The sequence below is a fragment of the Vigna angularis genome, chromosome 2 (assembly GCF_016808095.1).
Source record: "Vigna angularis cultivar LongXiaoDou No.4 chromosome 2, ASM1680809v1, whole genome shotgun sequence".
NCBI lineage: Eukaryota > Viridiplantae > Streptophyta > Magnoliopsida > Fabales > Fabaceae > Vigna > Vigna angularis.
The window spans coordinates 4,512,730-4,533,573 of NC_068971.1; the positions used below are offsets into that span (position 1 = coordinate 4,512,730).

At 31.2% G+C, this 20,844-nt stretch overlaps 1 protein-coding gene and 1 non-coding gene across 4 annotated transcripts; both read left to right on the forward strand.

Annotated features, from left to right (window-relative positions):
* Positions 1–7,361: 7,361 nt before the first annotated feature.
* On the forward strand, positions 7,362–7,468 carry LOC128195694 (small nucleolar RNA R71). Its single transcript, XR_008247490.1, has one exon. It is a non-coding gene; the product is annotated as a small nucleolar RNA R71 (small nucleolar RNA).
* Positions 7,469–15,842: 8,374 nt separating this feature from the next.
* On the forward strand, positions 15,843–19,768 carry LOC108329687 (uncharacterized). 3 transcript variants are annotated; one of them, XM_017564022.2, is made up of 5 exons: positions 15,843–16,422; positions 16,525–17,828; positions 18,535–18,951; positions 19,131–19,366; positions 19,449–19,768. In XM_017564022.2, exons 1-5 carry the CDS (start codon positions 16,337–16,339, stop codon positions 19,701–19,703), a joined length of 2,298 nt encoding a protein of 765 aa, XP_017419511.1. In that variant the 5' UTR covers positions 15,843–16,336; the 3' UTR covers positions 19,704–19,768. The 3 variants fall into 3 exon arrangements, with proteins under 3 accessions (XP_017419511.1, XP_017419512.1, XP_052729455.1); XM_017564023.2 differs by having other exon boundaries at positions 15,859–16,422; positions 19,134–19,366; XM_052873495.1 differs by having other exon boundaries at positions 15,859–16,053.
* Positions 19,769–20,844: the final 1,076 nt, after the last annotated feature.

Genomic DNA, 20,844 nt, shown 5'->3' on the forward strand with positions numbered 1-20,844 from the left:
GCAACACCTTGGAAGTCTTCTATTTGCCTTTCTCTCTCTTGCGTTTTCTCACGAAGTCTAATCTGAAAAGGCTTCTGATGTGAGGAAGCTTCTAGCGAGACCCATTGTTTCTACTTCCTGAGCTAAAGAGGTTTTGGGCCTCAAACTTTTGTTGTGGGCCAACAAATTTAATATGGTACTACCTCTGCTTTCGCTTAAATTTCTTGCTTTCTTGGTGCTAATCTTTTCTTTCAGTGTTTCTTGGTATTATGGAAAACATGGATCAACTCAACAACCCTTCCAGCCCCTTTTATCTTCATCCGGGAGAAAACCCAGGCATCTCCCTTATTTCTCAGGTTCTTAATGAGTCCAATTACACTTCTTGGAGCAGAAATATGAGGAGAGCCCTTCTTTCCAAGAACAAGTTGAAGTTTATAGACGAGGGGATCAAGAAACCTCAAAGAGATGATCCCCTTTTTTATTCTTGGGAGAGGAGCAATATGGTGGTGTTGTCTTGGATCATAAAGACTCTTTCACCCCAGATAGCAGAAAGCGTCATATATGTTGAAAATGCTCAAGAACTATGGGAAGAATTGAGAGAAAGGTTTTCCAAGGGAGATTATTTTAAATTTTCTGACTTGCTTCAAGAAATACACTCTATTAAACAGGGAGAAAGGAGTGTAAATCAGTATTTCACTGATATGAAAATTCTATGGGAAAAATTGGAATTTCTCATACCCATTCTATGTTGTACCTGCAAGATTTCTTGTAGTTGTGATCTATCTAAGGTTTCGCATAAATACATGGAAATGGAACATGTTATATTCTTCCTAAAAGGCCTAAATGAGTGTTATAATTCTATGAGAACACAAATATTATTAATGGAACATTTGCCTAGCATTAACCGTGTGTTTTCATTGATTATACAGCAAGAAAGACAAGAAAAACATTATTCTGGACTCACAAATCAGAATGATATCAAAATTCTTGCCAGCACCAATGAAAGATAGGGGTGGAGAAAGGACCAGAATTGGAAGACCCATGGACGTGGATCTACCCCCCGAAGTCAAGATAGAGGAAGAGGAAGAAATCCCAACGATGGGAAACAATGTTCTCACTGCCATAAAATGAATCACACTGTTGATGAATGTTATTCTAAGCATGGATATCTACCATGGTACAAAAAGAATGACAGTAACAACACAAATAATTTGGGGCAGAATGAATAGGGATCTGCAAATGCTTGTTCTACCACCACTATAGCACAGACCATTCAACAGAATAGTGTTAATCATGTCCAGAGTTCATTCACTCCTGAACAGAAGCAGAAAATTCTGTAAATGCTTGAAAAAGCTGACAACTCTTCACATAGCATCAACCAAATACACAGAAATATTACAGAAGGCAGAAAAGGTATGTTATCTTGGATTATAAATACAGGGACCACTAACCATGTGACCCATTACAAAAACCAATTCATGACATTCAATAAGATTAAACGTATAATTGTTAAACTGACAAATAATTTCATTGTAACAGCCCACTATGTAGGAACTGTGCAATTTTCTAAGGAATTCATAATTTTTAATGTTCTGTACATACCTGATTTTTCCTTCAACCTTATATCTGTCCAAAGCCTAACTAAAGATATAAACTGCACATTAATCTTTTCTTTTGAGATGTTTCAAATTCAAGATAGCTCTACATTGAAGATGATTAGATGCGCTAATGTGTATAAATGGCTTTACTACCTGCAACCTTTTGAAAGGAATCTAGCACCTAGTTTTGCTTTCTCCTATGAACATGTAAATATCAATTTGTGGCACTATAGGCTAGGCCATCCTGGACACAAAACTATTGAAAGAATATGCAAAACTTGTCCTTATGTACAAACTATTTCCAATGATGCTTGCGACATTTGCCATTATGCTAAGCAACACAAATTACCATTTCCTAAGAGTAATTCTTTATCTTTTAATTGCTTTAATATCATACATTGTGATATATGGGGTCCTATTTCCATCCCATCTGTACATGCGCATAAATATTTTCTCACTATTGTTGATGACTGCAGCAGACACACTTGGACATTTCTTATGTGTAGTAAAGGTGAGACTACAGAACTTTTACAAACTTTTATCATGAAAATTAAGACCCAGTTTAATAAAACTGTTAAAATCATTAGGACTGACAATGGTCCTGAATTTAATTGTTCTAATGTATATGATTCTTATGGCATTGAACATCAAAGAAGTTGTGTTGAAACTCCACAACAAAATTCTGAGGTGGAGCGTAAGCATCAACACATATTGAATGTTACTCCTAGTTTGACTTTTCAATCTAATATTCCCCGTCCTTATTGGTCTTATGCCTTGTCTCATGCCATATACCTGATAAATAGACTTCCTTCTACTGTTATTAAGGATAAAACCCCTTATGATGTATTACATGGTAATCCCCCTACTTATCTTGATCTGAAAGTTTTTGATTGTTTATGTTTTGCTTCAACTTTGGAAAATAACAGAAAAAAATTAGATTCTAGGGCTAGAAAAGGAATATTTCTTGGGTACAAGAATGGTGTAAAGGGATACATTGTTATAGACATCAACACTTGAGAAATTTTCATTAGTAGAAATGTCATCTTTTATGAAGACATTTTTTCCTATAAGAATAAGTATAGATATGAGAGTAACTGCAATAACGATGAGGAAAGCATATTTTTTCATAATAGTTTCCCTTGCAACCATGATTAGAACTCGGCTGAGGATAGAAGGAATGTTCAAAGCACTACTGAAAGCATTGATGTCAGCACTGAAAACACTGATCTTGTTGAAGAAGAGCAAGGAAACAATCAAAGAAGGTCTAATAGAGTAAAAAGGACCCCTGAGTATTTAAAGGATTACATATATGAAACTAATCAATCCTTATCTGCCTCCCTGTGTCTCAAAAATGGTTTAAAAACTCCTTATCATGTCATTAATGATTTATGTTATGAATCTTTATCTGATAAACATTTGAGGTACACCCTTGCCATAACTGCTGACAAGGAACCCAACTCCTATGATGAGCTAAGAACAATCTAAAATGGGCTGAAGCCATGCAAAAAGAAATCACAGCTCTACAAGATAATGGTACTTGGTATTTAACCCAACTTCCTCCTAGAAAGAAATCCATTGGGTGTAGATGGGTTTACAAAGTTAAACACAAAGTTGATGGGACTGTGGAAAGATATAAAGCCCGACTGGTTACCAAAGGCTACACTCAACAAGAGGGATAGACTTTTTGGATACTTTTTCCCCTGTTGCTAAACTCACTACTATCAGACTTTTACTTGCCCTTGCTGCATCAAGAGGTTGGTTTTTACATCAACTTGATGTGGACAATGTTTTCTTACATGGAGATCTAAATGAGGATGTTTACATGGATCTTCCACCTGGTTTAAACACTGACACAAAAGGGCAGGTTTGCAAGCTAACTAAATCTCTATATGGCTTAAAACAGGCTAGCAGACAATGGTTTGACAAGCTGTCAAATTTTCTTGTTTCTGCTAATTATGTCCAATCTAAATCTGATCATTCCCTATTCATCAGGAAAACTCCCACATATTTCACTACTTTACTTGTGTATGTGGATGATGTTGTATTGGCAGGGAACTGTATGAGGGGGATCACTCACATAAAGACTCTTTTGCATCATCAATTCCAGATAAATGATTTGGGAGAACGCAAATACTTTCTAGGGTTTGAAGTTGCTAGATCCAAAAAGGGGATACATCTTTGTCAAAGAAAGTATGCCCTTGACATCCTTGAGGAAACATGAATGCTGGGGAGCAAACCATGCTCCACCCCCTTTTTGAACGACACTAACTCCTTGTACAAGACAGAGAACTATTTGGATAACCCAGTGTCTATCGCAGATTGATAGGGAAGCTTTCCTATCTTACTAATATTATACATGACTTGTGTTTTACTGTTAATTTGTTAAGTAATTCATGCAGCAACCCACTAACTATCATTACCAAGCCTTGCAACATATCTTTAGATATGTCAAATCCAGCCCTTCAGAAGGACTATTCTTTGTTGCTAATTCTGACATACAGATTAAAGGATTTAGCGACTCTGATTGGGCCACATGTCCTAACACTAGAAGATCAACTATTGGTTATTGTATTTTCCTAGGGTCCTCCCTTGTTTCATGAAGGTCAAAGAAACAGAGCATAGTCTTGAGATCCTCTACTGAAGCAAAGTATTGTGCTCTTGCTGCCACGGTTAGTGAGATGCAGTGGCTTGACTACCTCCTTCAAGACCTTCAAATTCAACCTACTGCTACCGTTGTTCTCTACTATGACAAAAACTCTGTAAGACACATTACTCACAACCACATTTTTCATGAGCGGACCAAGCATATTGAGTTAGACTGTCACGTGGTACGTGAAAAGATTCAAGCAAAGTTTTTACATCTTCTTCCCATTCGTTCAGAGGAGCAGCTTGCCGATGTCTTCACCAAATTCCGTCATCGTACTCACTTCAACTCTGTCATCCCCAAGCTTGGATTGATGAACATCCACCATCCAGCTTGAAGGGAGGCTATTAAAGTTTCTGTTTTGTAATAATTGCTCCTTGGAGCAACCATTTATGTTTTAGGGTTTTCTGTTTTAGTGTTTATTCTTTTCTGTTAGGGATAATTAATTATCCCTGTGTTTTCTTGTTCTCACCGGAACCTATTTAAGTAGGATTCCATTATTTTCTAGTGTAAGAAATCTTAACAAATGCAGTAACAATACGATCAGAAATAACAAAAGGATTACAGCTTTCTCTTACCTTTGGTGTTGTGTTCTTCTTTCTCTAGCCTTTCCCATCTCTTTTTCGTCCAGCCACCACCATTGACTTGCTCACCGGAGCAACACCTTGGAAGTCTTCTATTTGCCTTTCTCTCTCTCGCGTTTTCTCACGAAGTCTAATCTGAAAAGGCTTCTGACGTGAGGAAGCTTCTACGAGACCTATTGTCTCTGCTTCCTAGGCCAAAGAGGTTTTGGGCCTCAGACTTTTATTGTGGGCCAACAAATTTAATAATTTCAAACGTGGTAGTGTTGTTTAACTCACAAAAGTTACTCATTTTTAGAAGATAAATAATTGGTATTACTTTAAAAACTAGTTAAACATAATTGGATTACAAATCAACTTAGTTGAAGCTATGATTACTTTAAACTTAAACAATTTTTCCATCATTCAACCTCAACTAAGTTTTTCCATTCAAACTTCAAAAACACATAACATCATATTCAAATATAAAGACTCAACTAAAAAATTCATCGATCAAGACTGTATTTAAACCCTTATATCTATATTTATAAAAAATAAGTCGTGACACTAAATCAAAATGGTAAAAAAATTACATATATCAAAATGTAGAAAAGATTGATGAAACGAATATTATCCATTACTTTAAAATTTTGAAAGCATATGATATCAAATTCTTTTCCATAAAAAAATCATATCAAGTCTCTTAAAAGTATTCAGCAAGTTTACTTTAAAGATTATTAATTCTTCTTCAACTTCCACAAAAAGAAAATCGGGACATCTATTTAATTATAATTTATTGTTTCTTCTACTGGTCTATCTCCTTTGATAACTTTTTGGCAAGTATACCAAAGCGTTACAAGTAATATAGTGAATAAGTAAAGTATTGTTCTCCCAAGGAAATTTGAGTCACGTTATTCAATTAAAATTATTTATCAAAATCAATTACTGAAGATAACATTTGATTTCAATTTGGAAATGAGCATGAAATTAACAACATAAGAAAAAATTAAGATTGAAAAAATATGATAAAAGATCATTGGAATTGGTCTCTGACTAACATTATAGTAAAATCCTGGACAACCTACTTTCTCTGTTCAAGCATTCACATGAGCGTATCTTGATTTAATTCCTTAAAACAAGTTCTAAAATTATCTATTAAATTATTAATTCCTTAATTAATTCAACCAATAATTTTGCATGAAGTTCAGATGTTTAAAATGACCAAAAGCACAGAAGCTATTCCTAGTGTAGTTACTTAATGGACCACTACACCGTAAGGATGCTTAATGGACCTATCTGCCATTTGCAAGATCATTCTTGTTGACTTGACTTCAAGGTCACCAATCTTTTTGAGCAGAGATAGGGGCATCAAATTGATGCTAGCCCCTAAGTCAACAAGAGCCTTCCCTATATCATGATTTCCAATGGTGCAGGAGATAGTGAAACTCCATGGATCTTTGACTTTTGGAGGTAGAGATTTCTGCATAAGTGCACTTCAATTGTTTCCTCATCTAAATACTTCTTCTTTTTATTGAGGAATTGCTTCACATATTTAGCATAAGCAGGAATTTGTTGCAGTGCTTCAGTCAAGAGCAAAGTAATCTCAAGTTGATTAAATATCTTCTTGAACCGATCCATTTGTCTTTCATTATCCTATAGTGAAGTATTTTTAGGATAAGGAAGTTGCTTCACCAACACTTTCTCTTTTTGTCTTCCATCTTCCTTCCTGTTTCTACTTTCTTCTTCTTCAATTAACTTCTTTTGATCATCTCTTTGTGTGCTTGAATCTCTTTATTTGTCGGCTTATCCTTGGAATCAAACCCCACTTCTTTTCCACTTCTGGTTATTATGACATTACATTCCTCCCTGGGGTGAACTTCATTATTAGCCACAAATTTCTTTTCAGATGTCTCCTCAAGCTTCTTTGCAAGTTGACCCATTTGTGTCTCCAAATTTCTAATAGAAGCGTCTGTGCTCTTTTGATTTGATATGGACATTTGTATGAATTTTTGAAGAGTTTCTTCCAGTTTGGATGTCCTATCAGAAAGATTAGGTTGTTGTTGAAATTGTTGTTGTGGTGGTCTACTAGAACTAGCCTGACTCAAGCTAGGATGAGGTCTCCATCCTTGATTATAATTTCCATAATTGTCTGGATGGCCTTGATTTCCCATGTAATTTACCTCTTCCTTTGCATTGGTCTGAATAGCACTCTGTCCATTTTGGTGCTCTCCACCACACAGTTCACAACCTTGCACAGTTTGATGATGTTGTGCCTGTGATACAATTTGGAGTTCCTTGGGTAGTTGTGACAACTTTTTCATCAAAGACTCAAGCTGTTGAGTCATGATTTTATTTTGGGCTAACAAGGCATCTTGGGATTGCAATTCAAACATGCCTTTCTTTTGGGTTTGCATTCTCTCACTTTGGATATCATTATCACTAGATGCCATATTTTCAATTATTTCATGAGCCTCATCAGGTGTCTTCCCCCTAATGTTACCTCCAGCTGAGGCATCTAGCATAAGCTTTGTGTGAGATTTTAAACCTCCTAAGAAAAGGTTTAATTGAGTAGGAACGTCAAACCCATGAATTGGTGTTTTTCTCAACAACCCCTAGAACCTATCCCATGTTTGACTCAACGACTCTTCAGGCTCTTGTTGAAAGAAGGATATTTCCTGTTTGCCTTTATTTATCTTGGATTGGGGGAAATATTTATTCAAAAACTTTGCCACAACGTCCTCCCAAACAGTCAGACTTTCCTCAGGAAAATAATTTAGCCAAAGCTTGGCATTTCCAGCCAATGAGAAGGGAAAGAGACTTAGTCTGATTGCTTCATCTGGCACATGTAAAATTTTTACAGTGTTACAAATCCCATTAAAAGTTGTCAGATGATCGTAGGGATTTTCGTGTGACAGTCTTGTAAACTGATTACTTTGAACAAGGTGAATCAATGTTGGCTTCATTTCCATATGAGCAGCATTCACCATAGGTCGGACTATACTGTTGAAAGATGTAGGTACAGACACAGAAGCATAATCTTCCAACGTACGCCTAACTCTTGGTTGTTCATCATCATTATTTCCCTCCATATCCTTATCCTCTTGATCAGATGAAGAAAAAGTGTTGGAAGTAGTAGACAAGCTAGCTTCTCTAGCTTCTTCTTTTTCTATTTTCTCTCCTACGTCTACTGTTATTCCTACGGGTTGTTCTCTCAATCTCAGAATCAAACAATAAATTTTCAGATTTGGTTCTGCTTCTCATGCAGAACAACAATCTCAAGTGATCAACCCAAAGAAATAACAACAGAAACAAAACACAACGTATATATACAGATATACAAAAATTCAAAACAATGGATTTACAGATAATGGAACAGAATTGAAATTGATAAACAATGAATGACTGAAATAACAATAACAATCAAATTCCCCGGCAACGGCGCCAAAAACTTGATAACTTTTTGGCAAGTATACCAAAGCGTTACAAGTAATATAGTGAATAAGTAAATTATCGTTCTCCCAAGGGAATTTAAGTCACGTTATTCAATTAAAATTATTTATCAAAATCAATTACTGAAGATAACATTTGATTTCAATTTGGAAATGAGCATGAAATTAACAACATAAGAAAAATTAAGATTGAAAAAATATGATAAAAGATCACTGGAATTGGTCTCTGACTAACATTATAGTAAAATCCTGGACAACCTACTTTCTCTTTTCAAGCATTCACATGAGTGTATCTTGATTTAATTCCTTAAAGCAAGTTCTAAAATTATCTATTAAATTATTAATTCCTTAATTAATTCAACAAATAATTTTGCATGAAGTTCATATGTTTAAAATGACCAAAAGCACAAAAGATATTCCTAGCGTAGTTACTTTTAGTTTCTTTTCTTACATTTCTGGTTCTAAAAATACTTCCCAGTACAAAAGAACCTTTAAAGAGATTTATACTTCCGTATAATCAAAAGCAAGTCAAGAAAAGAACAAGAACAGAGACATATATTGCATAGGAAATTTACATCAATGTATTGTCATATAACCAATTCCAATGAACAGAAAGATTAGCCTATCCTAGACATCTCAAATGTACTTTTTACAGCAATTCCTTTGCAGAAAGTGAAGTCTTGATGTCTGGAAAGGTCTCTTGATCGTCTCCTGAGTTTTCCAGTATTTTTCTGGCTTTTTTCGTGTGTCAGAAGATAGTTTCTGTCTTTCTGTCACGTCTTTTAAAGCCACTTAACTTCATTAATTCGCTCAGCACACATGTACTGGTGTGCTATGCGAATTTTCTTAACTGCTGCACTTTAACTGTTGTTATTCGCTCAGCGCACAGGTACTCCTTTTTCTGGCTGTGCGAATTTTGGCTTGCGCTATACGAGAATTGGCTGACAGACTCCAAATTATACATCCTTTCCTGTACAATAATTTACATAACAATCTACTTCCTATTACAACTTTTCACTGAGTAATAACATGAATAATTATAAGATTGAAATAATTTATAAATATAAAAACAACTCTTTTTCACACTTATCACGTGAATTTATCACGAACTAAACTATTTTCAATCACATAAAATTCTTAAAAAAAGAAAAGAAAAATCATCTAGAAAGAAGAACGTGGATTCATCCCATGTTCGGCAGAAAAACTATTATTATTAATTTCTAGTTAGATATACACTTTCTCTAAAACCCGTGATCATGTCTCCATTGTCATCACCTTCTCTGTCTTTTCTTTTTCATGACACAGGTTTTCGGCATTCCCAGGCTCCGTTTGACGCTAAATTATTTAAGTATATATTATTTATATTTATATTCAATGTTTAGTTTATCATTTGAATTAAAATAATATTAAATAATTAATAAAAAATTATATTTACACAGATAAAAACAATTATATTGTGGAATTATTTTAATTGGCTCTATTATTCCTGTGATTAAGTACAAAGAGTAATAGTTTTTAAATTTACAATATTAATATTTTAAGATATAATTAATATAAAATGAAAGGACAAAAGTTATAATTGTTATTAAAGTAATGGTAGCATGACACACTTTTACATTCATTTGATATAAAACATAAGGATAAAATGACTATAAAAATATAAATTTTTATATTTTTTTAAGAGAATAAATAATAAAAAATAAAAAAATAGTATTAAATAAATATAAAATATTTAGATATGTCAAAAGATTCATTACTCTTGTTATTATTCAGTCCAGGAAGGTGTGAAAAGTTGACGAATTGGTACCTTGTTGTGTAGCTAATTTGTATTGCTATTGGGTTTGAACCGACCAAAGTCGTCATTTCTTTGTAACAACGATTCTATGCGTGAAACCAAAGTCACGCACGAAACACGGTTTCAAGAGAAACAGTGCAACAATAATATTATTAGTTAAGTATTTCATTCAGAGAATAAAAAAATTTATATATCAAATTTCATGGCATAGTTAGAGCAACTTGGGATAGTTTGGTTCAAATCTTCTCGTGTTTTGATTTGAGTTTTTTCTTTATAAAAAAAACAAATATAATGAATTATGTCTAAGCTTCAATTCATTAGGATTTTAATTGGTGAAATTTAATGTTTTATCAGTTTAAATTAAATATGGCCGTAATCTTAACAACGTCATTGTTAACGGTGCTTAAATTTTGACTTTAAAAAATAGATGTAAAATTAAATTGAATTGAATTTAGTCCGGAAGGGTTTACCAATTATATATAAAAGGATTTAAATTAGACAACTAACGAATATTTATTTATTTAAAACTTATTTCTCTAAATTTCTTTAAGATCACGATAAATATATTCATCATTTTCTAGATTTGATTTTACAATTTTGAAAACAATCAAATTTAAGTTAAGATTGACTTTTTTTTTATCAAAAAAGTAATTTATTTTCTTTTCCTCTAAAAGACACATATCTTTATGTTATTTTGTATGCATAAGACTGGATTTGTGATTTCATGCGATTTAATAATATTAATGCGGAATCTAATGTTAATTGGGAAAAAAATTAGCTTACGTCGATGGAAAAGTTATCAAAATTAATTTTAAGCAATACTTTCACAAAAATAAATCACATCCATCTTAGTTTAAATAATTATAATTGACGTTAATTAAAAACACTTTCATTTACTGAAAAATATTTTGTCAATGTCAATTAAATTTATTTAGTGAACTGTAATAAAAAATAAAATTAATTAAGTTTGACTAAAAATATTATTAATATTGATATTTTAAATTATTAATAATTATTTTCTATTTTAATATTTATTTTTAATTTAGTAGTAAATTAAATATTTTATCTAAATAAAAAAATTCAAATTAAATAAATTTAAATTGTCTTACTTGGACAAAATATTAAAAACAAAACAATTTAAAATGAGATCAATTTAAATTTAATATATTTAAAGTTATGAAATTGCCTATTTAAACACGCAAGTCTACAACTTCCAAAACATAACACCCAATGCAATGAAATTTAATAAAGCATGGATGATTAAACTGTACACATAAAACATAAAGAAATAATTATGCAAGACTTGCGAAATGAAATATTAAATAGAATATAATGGAAATCACCTAGAATTAATATTTATTACATTCAACCTTAACAAATGGAAGTTGGCTACTCCAAGACATTTGGAGCACAAAAAGTGGTCAAGAAATTAAAAGCCAAAATGATAAAAAAAAAAATAAACTTTTTCCTAACTCTTCATGTTCATGAGAGGCATCCCACAATTTTTATCTAAGACTTTTCTAATTCATAACAAAACTTATCTAAGACGTTCATTTATTTGAAGTTGATCATATGGTTTTTCTTTAGGAACACTTCCTTAATTATATTTCTGACTTATAAAATTAATGATAATTAATAACATTTGGAATAACAATACAAAATATATATTAATTTAGTATAAATTTAAATATTATCAATGATACATAAAATATAATAAAGTCATGGACAATTTTCTTTGATAATTTTGTTTAAAAAAATTCATCATTTCTTCCCATTAACTTTAATGTCAACCTATATTAAAACACAATTAATAAAAACAGTCAAAATAATTCTTTTATTTTGGAACTCACTTTTCACTCAATTAAGCATACAAGGACAAAGTTTTCTCTAACACCTATTATATGTGTCTACTATGATAATACATATTGACGCAATATGTACAAATAAAAAAAACATAATGCAATATGATCCAAAACTAAAAAATTATTAACTTGATTTTGTATGCATAAGAAAGAAAAGTTGAAAATCTCTGGTTATACTAATGAGCATTGAAATCAAACACTTTAAGTAAGTAAGATCTAAACCTAAATCTCCTAACATGTCCACATTATTTTAGCTTATGAAAGCATAAGCTAAATAAATTAGTTTTGATGGAGATAATAATGATGTTGATATATATATACTTGAATTTTTTTTTCCACAGAGAACATAAGAAGATGCTAATGAGCATTGAAATCAAACACTTTAAATAACCATTTTGAATGATGCTAATGAAAAAAAAGTTTCAATTTTACCATTGTTTTTGAATTTAGTCGATAGTCCAAGAAGTTCAATGATATTTATCTATTCCTTCTCAAGTCATTGTGATCAATTCATCTCCAGAAATTATTTCATCATTCTTTTATTATTATATTTTTTTATTAGTGAATTCAATTACAATAAAACAAAAAATAAAAAACTTAAAACATACTATTATATAAAATGGATTCATATTTATGGTATTCATTTTTTTTTTCAATTTTATCTTTCAAGTGATTTTTTTAAATTTAATATTTTCTTAAATTTAACTAGTTTTTTTTTAAAATTAAATAAATAAAAACTATTTACAATTAAATTTAAAAAGTATTTATATTTATTTTTATAATTCTAATTTCATTAATTTTTATTATCATAAAGGAAATTTGACCTAGTCAAAATTGTTCCATAATCTACCATCTTATAATATTATGTATGCTATAATTGAAGAAAAAACTCTCATAAATATAAAATAAAGTTAGGAATTTTATATTATAGATAAATAAAATATTTTAAGTGAAAAATAAATAAATTTATTTAATATTATATAAAATTTATAATTTTTAATTAATAAGTATTTATTATTTACATAACTTACAATTTATCTTTTAAACTTCTGAAATATGTTTATATTATTAATCACGAAAATATTTAAATATTAATTTTTAATAATATAAATAGAAACATATTTAATTTAAATAATTATTTGAAAACAAATTTTAATAAAAAAAATTAAGAATTTTTTTAATATAGTTCATAATACATGAAAAAAGATACCATCACAATGAAAAAAAGAAAGAAAGAAAAAAAGTTATTTTTCGCTAATATGACATACCTTCTTTTTTTTCTTTCTTTTTCACGATTTCTATGTAAATGGGTTTCTTGTCAACTGCATTCATTAATTTATGTGCCTTCGGATTGCATAAAGTCTTTATAGTATACAAACATTTTCTATATCATCTATCATTTTCATATTTAAATGAAAATACTGTTAAGTTTAATCTAACCTCACATTTTGATTACGCTGAAAAGTTCAAAAATTAATTTATCACTATTTGGAATAAACAAATAATTAAATCAAAGACACGATAAGAACGATAGAAATTCTACTAAGTGATCCTATTTATATATTTTGTAATCAACATTGGAATATGAAACTGGTTTAATCAAATTAATAAAAAAACCGAAAATAATTGTTAAATTAGTCAAACCTTCATTTAATATATATTAAATAGCAATAAAAACTTTAATGGCTGCCATCATATATATATATATATATATATATATATATATATATATATATATATATATATATATATATATATATATATATATATGAGTTTGTTAACGCGCGTACGCTTGTTTTTTCGTTTTTCATTTGGTACATTTTAGCAATGTGTACCGGATTTTAGTAGACAAAAATATCCTTATATATCATAGATTCTAAGTTTTAAGGTTAAGGGTATTTTAATAATTTTCATTCTCAAAACTAAAAAAATAAACCCCTAAACCCTTGCTCACCTTCCTCATTCCTCTCAACCCTTTTTCTTTCATCTCTCTCACTCCAACATTTTCTCTGTCATCCTATGCTAGCTTCAACTGAAAAAAATCAGAAACACTCGCCTAACCCTAATCTACCTACCTCACTTATTTAATTTGTTTTTCTGATTTGTGAAGCTAAATGTTTTATTTATCATTACATTCTTCTGACTTAATTTTTAATTGGCTAAACTTGGTTTGATTTTGATCTTGGTTTATTGATGATAGTGTGCGTGCAGAGGGGAAGTTTGTAACACAACAAAATTCTAAAATTTAAAATCGAAATTTAATAATAATCAGAAGGGAAAATATATAACACAACTCTCCAATCAAAAATCAACATCAACATCATCAATTATTTTGTTATTAAAGTGAACGAACAGAGCAAGAACAACAAATTGCGGTGTCGCTGATTGTTGTGTGTGGGCGAGGAAGAGTATGGAGATTCAGAAACACTGGCTGTTAAGCAATTTATTACAAAATATGATTATATAATGAGTTTTCATTTTATAATTTTTGTCTTATCTAATTTTATCTAATTTTCACAAGCATAATGACATCAAAGGAATTGTTAATTGGCCTGTAAAAGATCAGAAACACTCGTTGTTAAATAATTTCTTACAAAAAATGATTTTATAATGAATTTTCATTTTATAATGGTGAAATTGAAGAGATCTTGAATGAACCTTTGTCTAAAGGTGAATATGTCAATGACTCAACTCGTTACAAAGACAAATTGTTTAACGGCAAGTGTTTCTGATTCTTTCAATTAGGACTACAATAGGGATGACAGAGAAAAGGTTGGAGTGAGAGACATGAAAGAGAATTCATGTTGAGAGGAATGAGAGAGGTGAGTAAAGGTTTGGGAGTTTCTTTTTTTTTTAGTTTTGAGAATGAAAATTATTAAAATATCCTTAACCTTAAAACTTAGAATCCATGATATAAGGGTATTTTTGTCTACTAAAACCCGGTCAAACCCCATATATATATATATATATTCTTCAAAGTTTCGTGCAAAGATAAATTTATTTATTTTTAACACAAAAAAAAATATATTATACATTGAAAAGTCAAAATTAGGCCTATTTTTGTGGGTAAATAAGAGAGTGAGAATTGTACAATTCTATAACCAATGTCGACTATGGTCGTATTTTCTTAGCCACACTTATTTGACTTCTCTTCCATCAATTCAGTTTACACTAACAATAAAAAGTGGTTAGAATTATGGATACCTTATAAATGTCAAAAACCATTTTGTATTCACAAACGTAACACTCAAGATATTAGAAGTAAAAAACACATTTAGTGACATTTAATATCAATTGAATTTATTTAAAATACTAACCATATCCTTCAATTACATTTAGTGTGTATTTACACAAACGCATACATAAAATCTTTAAAATGTATATGACAAATTTACAGTAATTTATGGATTATATGTAATAAGTTATTTTGACTAAATATCTATACAAAAATTCTATTATGCATTAAAGTTAAAATGATATAAATTAAGCTCGTATATTCTCTCACCTATTAAATATATTTATCTAGCATATATAATTTTAATTTTGGTACTGTAAAAATAATAAATTTATTATTTTATTATGACATAACACCCGTTAATTGTTTGTTAATGGAAGAATGTTAAATTATTATGTGTTAATATATAATAACTTTAAAAGATATTTTAACTTTAGGAATAAAAATTATCCACTTACCTTAAATAACATTAAGAATTACGATATTGATTTTGTTTGTTTTCAGATATGAAAGCAAAAGGTGTTGTAGATAGACAAGAGAAAAATTTTCTCTTTTTTCACGTAAACAAAACAATAATTTTAAATTTGGAAAAGATGAAAATGAAAATATTACAGAAATCAAAATCAAAATATACACTAAACAACATATATTAACATGAAAACTACAGAGAGTAAGACCCCAAATGCTAGTATATATTGTTTGGTTTTTCCATTCTGTAGTAGAATGAGGCGTAAACTTTCAATTTGACACAACCTTTGAATTCTCTTCTGAACCAAACCAAATCAAGAGAAGTAGAAACAGACCCAGAATCATGGTAACAACGGCAATACAGAACCAGAATCCTTGGTTCTAAGCAACCCAACTCAAAACACAGGTCGCTGACATGTTCTTTTCTCTCCACATCCTTTTTCTTTCCCTTCCGAATAATTAGGTAACACTTCACCCTCTGCTGAATCGGATTCGCATGTGAAAAACATCTTCCAGAGTTTGCACGTACATCTTTATCCCTGCGGGTGTAAAGTCTCATTCCTGTGCAAATTTTCAAAGTTAAAATCAGAGTTGCATGACTTTCCCCTGTTTTAATTTCCTCTGTTTTGCTTCAAAAGGAATGAACACGTTTGTGGAATGAATTCACCCCCTCAATGAGATTTGGGTGAAAAGCTCACTTCCATTTATGTGATTATGGATTCTATGAAAGGTTTTCTTCAACGGAAATGGATCCTTTTGCGGAATATTTTCAGAAATTTCTCTCTAGGCTTTTGAATACTCTGTTTTGGGTCTTCACCAAAGTCTTCATGAGGTATTGTATTCTCAATTTTAGAATGTGAATTCTACCAACGGTTCAATAATTGATACACCAATTGGCCATTTCATTTAATCTCTTCTTTTTTTTCGGTTCCAGATTCTGTTGTTCTGATTCTTCTAGAGCAATGAAACCGCTTTATTCTTCCCAGTTTTCTTGTGACAATGAGCAAGCTGAGTCAATTCACTCTGAGTCTGAAAATTTTGGGTATCTGGCTGATGCTCTCTCACGTGAAAATGATCCAAATTATTCCGATGGTTGCCAGGGAGGAACAAAGTCCATTGAAAAACGTTGTTCTGAAACTCTTCGTGGCAGTGAGAATTTTGGGTCCGAAGAAGATGAAACGACAAAGTTGGTTTTCAAATTTGAATACCAAAAGTGGAATTACAATTATGATGACGAATTCAGAGAAGGGTATGATGAAAGTAGTGATTTTGTGAAGGGGGGTGATGCTGTTTCTGCCAGCACCACCAATAAGTATGAGTTCATGTCAGGCAAGAGTTTCAGTCACTTCTTGGATGAACCTCAGGCTGGAAATTTCACTGTCAAAGAATGTTTTGTTCATTCAAACGAAGCCTTTAAATTGGAAAATCAAGTTAAATATGATTTTGGGTTATTGTTAAGGAAGAATTTTATGCCAGAAAATTGTGAAGAACGGGTTAGTGAAGAAAATCTCGACAATTTCACAGAAAAGAAACTCAAAGCTGAGGAGTCTGAAGAGCATCCTGTCGAGCCAATTGTTCGCAATTTTCTTTCGGAAGATGATTCTACCTGTTCAAGTTCCAACTCAGATTCTATTATCAGTTCTTTGGGGGAGGGGTTTTTGTCGGACACAGATTTTGGAAACACTGTGGAGTTTGAGACACTGGAGAGCAATGCAGAAGAAAATGCAGTTTTAACAGAAGAGAATATGCACTTAGGGGATGAGAAAAGATATGAGAATTTTGATGTTGGATATGAGCCTGATGATTTCACCGAAGAGGATGAAGATATAATGGATGAGCTTGGAAAGTTGGAAGAAGAATGCAAGCTAGAGGAGTCTTCAGGAAAAAGTTTTGAAGATAAAAATATCAATTCCAAGCTTCAACAATCAATGAAGCCCCATTCACAAACTTTAACAACTATTGATCTTGAGGATTCTAACCGGTTTGACACACTGTGGGAACATCAAGATTTGATAGAACAGTTGAAGATGGAACTGAAGAAGGTCAGAGCCACTGGTCTGCCAACCATCCTTGAGGATTCTGAGTCTCCAAGGATAATGGAAGACTTGAAGCCATGGAAAATTGATGAAAAATTACAGCATGGTAACACCACAAACGAGCTTCCAAAATTCTACAGGAGTTACAGAGAACGAATGCGGAAATTCGACATCTTGAATTACCAAAAGATGTATGCTATAGGTCAGTATTTTTTACATCAGCTACCTGAACTTTGATTTTCTTTTCTGCAGCTATTTTTCCTTTTTTTTTTTTAAATTGCTCTTCACTTGTTTGTTCAAAGTTAGTGTGCTTAGTGCATGAACAATTTCATTTAATTTAGATGGTCATCAAGACCTACCTCATCTAAATCATTGAAGTAGAGGTAACGACCCATTCAATTGGTTAGCTGGGCACTAGGAAATCATGAATTACCCAAATACATATAGCAGTTGAGTGAATAACTACACTAAGCTTTTCCTTGTCTAATAGCTCTATCAAGTATTTAACAATGTCAGATTCGCATAAAGCTACCAAAAGCTACCAGCTCCTTTACATTTAACTAGATGATCACATCTACTTGGTTCATAAACATTAAATATGCAATTACTATTTTTCTGCCTAACAATTGGACATTTTCTTATTGTGGATAACTTTTTCCTAATTTCCAAAAGAAACCAGTCCCTACAATGATCTAGCACTGACAGTAATGCTCCAAGAAATGTTTCTATCGCCTTTTGTTTCTTATCTCTTTCTGTATACAACTCTTACCATGCAAGACTAGTTAGGAAAGCATTCTCAGGGAAAGTTGTTATACTTTAATAATCTTCATTACCCTTTGCATTACGCTTAACAGAGAAGATTCCAATCATAGTCATAGCACATTCCTTAAGTTTCTTGGAAATTGTAGGTGTTTTGCAGTCAAAGGACCCACTCCAATCATTTTCAACCCGTAAAAACCCTTCACCAGCCTTCACAAGCATTATTCCACGCGGCTTTCGCCTTTCTAGACGAAAACAAATAGAAGCTGACCCAATGAAGAAGTTTGTAGGAGAATTATACAGTGACTTGGAAATGGTTTATGTGGGGCAATTGTGCCTTTCTTGGGAATTCCTTCAGTGGGAATATGAGAAGGCCTTGAAGCTATGGGAATCTGACCAATACGGGTTACTAAGATTCAACGAAGTAGCAGGAGAATTTCAACAATTCCAAGTGCTTCTCCAAAGGTTTATAGAGAATGAACCTTTCCTCCATGGTCCACGAGTTCAAAACTATGCCAGGAATCGTTGTGCAATGCGCAATCTTCTTCAAGTTCCAGTAATAAGAGGTGAATTTTCTGTTCTTTTTTTTTAAAATTAGAATGTGAATTCCGTTAGTGTCTTTATTCAAAATGGAACATGGTGGTTACCTTTTTCATGTCCACTTTCCTATGTGGGGGGACCATATAAAGTTTCATACATGAGACAAAAAAGTTCCTCATGGTTTTAGAATCTTATTTGGACGCAGAAGACAACGCCAAGGATAAAAGGAAATTCAGTAAAAGAGAAGCAGATAAAGATGCAATCACCAGTGACATGCTAGTGGAGATTTTGGAAGAATCCATCAGAACAATTTGGCGTTTTATAAGAGCTGATAAAGATGCATCTAGCTTGGCTCTAAAAGGTCTAAAAGAAAATCATGTACAGCTCCAAGACCCTTCAAATTCAGAGCTTTTGGTGGAGATTAGAACAGATCTTCAAAAGGTAACTGACTAAAGCTTCAACAGTCACTTTCTTAATGTGAAATGCAATCGAGTTTGTTCTTTAAAGATTGCATTTTTTGCAGAAAGAGAAGAGATTGAGAGAGATTTTGAGGAGTGGAAGCTGCATTCTGAAGAAGTTCCAAAAGCATCATGAAGATGAGGCAGATCAAGTGCTTTACTTTTTCTCTCAAGTGGACATGAAATTGGTTTTGAGAGTGTTGAACATGTCAAGGATAACGACAGATCAACTAGCATGGTGTCGTAGTAAATTAAACAAGATCACTTTTATAAACCGAAGGATACGTGTAGAACCATCATTTTTACTTTTCCCTACTTAATACTTTATTTCACATTTAGAATGTTATTATTGAAGTAGTAATGAATTTTTTCATATAACTTCAAAGTGTCTCAATGATCGAATTCTTCAAGTGATCGTTTTCTAATAATTAACATATTATGTTATAAGCCCGCATTCGATTTTTATTAAACTTAGATAAAAATACTTTATCACAATAAAAAGGAAATAAAGGGCATATTTTATAGTTTTTTTCCCATTTAATTCTCATGCTGTCTCTACATAAAATATTTTTGTTACTTCAATTCAGTAAAAAATCGAATAGGTTGACTCGACTAGATATTTTCTTATTATGATTCAGTTTAACCTTCCGTCCTTGTTCACTTGGTCTGATACTTCAATTCAAACTAACTAACTTAATCCTCGATATTAAAATCGAACCAATTCAATACAAAAAAAAAGATAAAAAGAACATCGATAATATAAACGAATTAAGAGTATAATAAAGAAAAATAACTTTTAAATCAAAACTTATTGGTATGTCAAAAATCTTACGTTAGTTAATAAATCCAATAAAATATATTTTATTCGTTTGCTTTTAACTTACTAAATCATTTTCTAAGAAGTACAATGTGATAAAATACATTAAAATAAATTTTATGAAATTTTTCTCTAATTGAAATTTCTTTAATTATTAATTGCAAGCTCTATTTATTTAGTGTGATTTACCATTTTTTTTCAACCACTTATTTATATTCAACAGCTTCTTTCATCTATTTTAAATTTTAGGACTTACAAACGAAAATAAAAAACTAGGACAGAACTCGAATAAATTAACGAGAACTTAAAACATATGAAAATCCTTGCATCAAATTCGTTCAAAATAATTGACAATAACTAAAATAAAGGAAATAAGCACCGAATTAAAAAAAAAAAAGAAAAAAAAAGAACTGTGGATCTGATTTAAAACTATCTAGAGTGAAATATCTTTCTTCAAATCAAACATCGAATTTTGGCCAAAATATTCGAAAATATGTATTTTACGATTTCATTAATTAAAGTAAAATGTTTGATAATAAAATTAATTTGTTAATTTCACAATTCAATATATTACCCGCATTTTTTCTCAATTATATCCTTATATTTTATGTAATATGTAGATAATTTAAATTTATCATTTTACT

What these genes read in the sequence shown, in the direction of transcription:
- LOC108329687 (XM_017564022.2), top strand. Translation starts at nt 16,337, where the DNA reads ATGGATCCTTTTGCGGAATATTTTCAGAAATTTCTCTCTAGGCTTTTG. An exon ending in TTCACCAAAGTCTTCATGAG is followed by an intron (nt 16,423 to 16,524) that starts GTATTGTATTCT and finishes TTTCGGTTCCAG; the next exon opens with ATTCTGTTGTTCTGATTCTT. An exon ending in CCAAAAGATGTATGCTATAG is followed by an intron (nt 17,829 to 18,534) that starts GTCAGTATTTTT and finishes TGGAAATTGTAG; the next exon opens with GTGTTTTGCAGTCAAAGGAC.